The 3453-nt window shown below is 44.9% G+C and overlaps 1 protein-coding gene across 1 annotated transcript; it reads left to right on the forward strand.

Annotated features, from left to right (window-relative positions):
• The first annotated feature begins 251 nt into the window (after positions 1–251).
• On the forward strand, positions 252–2111 carry LOC118843756 (transketolase-like). The gene is given in 3 exon segments (XM_036751515.1): positions 252–492; positions 495–1494; positions 1496–2111. Coding segments are annotated over 3 exon segments (1857 nt in total).
• Positions 2112–3453: the final 1342 nt, after the last annotated feature.

Below are 3453 nucleotides of genomic sequence, written 5' to 3' on the forward strand. Positions count from 1 at the left end.
ATCAAGAAATTATAAATCAGACCCAAAAGAATGAAAAAATAGAAGACTGCGATAATATCTCATGAGAAAAACCACTGATCAGGAAAATAGATCCAGGAAAGATAATTTAAAAATTATTGGACTGTCTGAAAGCCATGATCAAAAAAGAGCCCAGACCCTCTTCCTCCTCCTTCATCTTCGGCTCCCCTTCTCTGCTCAAGTTGCTGCTTCCTCTGCCACTGGCTCGGGATCCATGCCAAAGCCCCTTTGCCATGGAGGATTACCATAAGCCAGACCAACAAAAACTGCAGGCGCTGAAGGACACTGCCAACCGGCTGCGCATCAACTCCATCCAAGCCACCACTGTGGAGGGCTCGGGACACCCCACATCATGCTGCAGTGCAGCAGAGATCATGGCGGTCCTCTTCTTCCACACCATGAAATATAAACCCCAGGACCCCAGGGACCCCAGCAATGATCGCTTTGTGCTGTCCAAGGGTCATGCAGCTCCCATGTGATCTGGGCGGAGGCCGGCTTCTTGCCAGAGGCTGAGCTGTTGAACTTGAGGAAGATCACCTCCATTCTAGATGGCCACCCAGTCCCTAAACAAGCCTTTACAGATGTGGCTACTGGTTTCCTGGGTCAAGGGCTTGGAGCAGCATGTGGAATGGCCTACACGGGCAAATACTTTGACAAAGCCAGCTACCGTGTCTACTGTTTGCTGGGCGATGGGGAGGTGTCTGAAGGCTCCGTGTGGGAGGCCATGACCTTTGCAGCTTTCTACAAGTTGGACAATCTGGTTGCCATCTTTGATGTTAACCGGCTGGCCCAGAGCGATCCTGCCCCACTGCAGCACCACGTGGACGCGTACCAGAAGCGATGTGAATCCTTTGGGTGGAATGTCACGGTCATGGATGGACACAGTGTGGAAGAACTCTTCAAGGCTTTTGACCAGGACAAAGATAAGCCACTGGCTATCATTGAAAAGATTTATAAGGGCAGAGGAATCTCAGGGGTAGAAGACAAGGAATCTTGGCATGGGAAACCCCTTCCCAAAAACATGGCAGAACAGGTCATCGAGGAAATATACAGCCAAATCTAAAGCAAGAAGAAGATTCTAGCTACCCTCCCCAAAGAGGATGCCCTCACAGTGAACATCACCAACATCCAGATGCCTTCTCCCCCAAATTACCAACTTGGAGAAAAGCTAGCCACCCGCAAAGCCTATGGCATGGCCTTGGCCAAACTGGGGAACGCCAGTGACCATGTGATCGCCCTGGATGGGGACACCAAGAATTCCACCTTTTCAGAATTCTTTAAGAAGGAGCATCCCAATCGCTTCATCGAATGTTTCATTGCAGAACAGAACATGGTGAGCATTGCCGTGGGATGTGCTACGTGGGACAGGACTGTGCCTTTCTGCAGCACCTTTGCTGCCTTGTTCAGCAGGGCCTTTGACCAGATCCGTATGGCAGCCATTTCCGAGGGCAACATCAACCTGTGTGGCTCACACTGCAGAGACCATCAGTGAAGATGGTCCTTCTAGACAGATGGCCCTTGAAGATCTTGCCATGTTCCGGAGTATTCCCAATGGAACTGTCTTTTACCCGAGTGATGCTGTGGCTACTGAGAAAGCGGTTGAGTTAGCCGCCAACCAGAAGGGCATCTGTTTCATAAGGACCAGCAGCCCAGACAATGCCGTCATTTACAACAACAATGAAAACTTCCAGATTGGCCAGGCTAAGGTGGTCCTGAAGAGCAAGGATGACCAGGTGACTGTGATTGGAGCTGGAGTGACCCTCCATGAAGCCTTGGCAGCTGCAGAGCAGCTGAAGAAAGAAAAAATCAACATCCGGGTGCTTGATCCCTTTACAATTAAGCCCCTGGATAAGAAACTAGTCCTTGACAGTGCTCGAGCAACCCATGGCCGCATCCTAACTGTGGAAGACCATTACTATGAGGGTGGCATAGGAGAGGCTGAGGCTGCAGCTGTAGTGGGTAAGCCTGGCATCACCGTCACTTGCTTGGCGGTCTCTAATGTCCCAAGAAGTGGGAAGCCGGCGGAGCTGCTGAAGATATTTGGCATCAACAGGGATGCCGTTGTTCAGGCTATTAAGGTGGCCTTGTCTTAGGCCTTGTCTGAGATGTCTGCTGGCCATTTCAGACCAAAACAAGGAGGAGGGAAGAGAGAAAGAAACATTCCTGTACCTTTAGCTATATTATATAGATATAACTTTTGTTTCTACTGAAGATCAATTAAAAATAAAAATAATTATTAAAAATGAAAAAAAGAGCCCAGATATCATCTTTCAAGAAATTATCAAGGAAAACTACCCTGATATTCTGGAACCATAGGGTAAAATAGAAATTGAAAGAATTCACCAATCACCTCTTGAAAAAGATGGCAAAAGGAAAACTCCTAGGAATATTGTAGCCAAATTCCAGGGTTCCCAAGTCAAGGAGAAAGTATTGCAAGCAGCCAGAAAGAAACTATTCTAGTATTGTAGAAACACGATCAGGATAACACAAAATCTAGCACTTTCTACCTTAAAGGATCAAAGGGCTTGAAATATGATATTCTGGAGATCAAAGGAGCTAGGATTAAAACCAAGAATCACCTACCCAGCAAAACTGAGTATAATACTTCAGGGAAAAAAATGGATTTTCAATGAAATAGAGGGCTTTCAAGCATTCTTGATGAAAGGACCAGAGTTGAATACAAAATCTGACTTTCAAATACAAGAATCAATAGAAGCATGAAAAGATAAACAGGAGAGAGAAATTATAATGGACTTACTAAAGTTGAACTGTCTGCATTCCTACAGTAAAGATGATGTTTGTAACTCATGAGATCTTTCTCAGTACTGGGATAGTTAAAGGGAATGTAAATATATATAGACACAGGGCACTGAGTGAGTTGAAAATGAAGTGATGATATCTAAAAAAAATAAAGTTAAGGGGTGAGAGAGGAATATATTGGGAGCAGAAAGGGAGAGATAGAATGGGGTAAATTATCTCACATGAAAGAGGCAAGAAAAAGCAGTTATAATGGAATGGAAGAGGGGGGAGGTGAAAGGGAATGAATGAATCTTACTCTCATTGGATTTGGCATAAGGAGGGAATAACATACTCAGTTGGGTATCTTACCCTACAGTAAAGTACAGGGGAAGGGGATAAGATGGGGGCAGATTGGGGGAGGAGGTAGTCAAAAGCAAACACTTTTGAAAAGGGTCAGCGTTAAGGGAGAAAATGAATAAAGGGAGACAGAATAGGATAGAGAGAAATATAGTTAGTCTTTCACAACACTTCTAATATGGAAGTGTTTCACATAATTACACAGTATAACCTATACTGAAGTGCTTGCCTTCTCAATGAGGGTAGGGAGGGAGGGAAGAGGATTAAGAATTTGGAACTCAAAGTTTTTTAAAAAATGTTAAAAATTGTTTTTACATGCATACATACAAACATACAAAC

This window comes from Trichosurus vulpecula, chromosome 3 (assembly GCF_011100635.1).
Source record: "Trichosurus vulpecula isolate mTriVul1 chromosome 3, mTriVul1.pri, whole genome shotgun sequence".
In the NCBI taxonomy this organism is placed as follows: Eukaryota; Metazoa; Chordata; class Mammalia; order Diprotodontia; family Phalangeridae; genus Trichosurus; species Trichosurus vulpecula.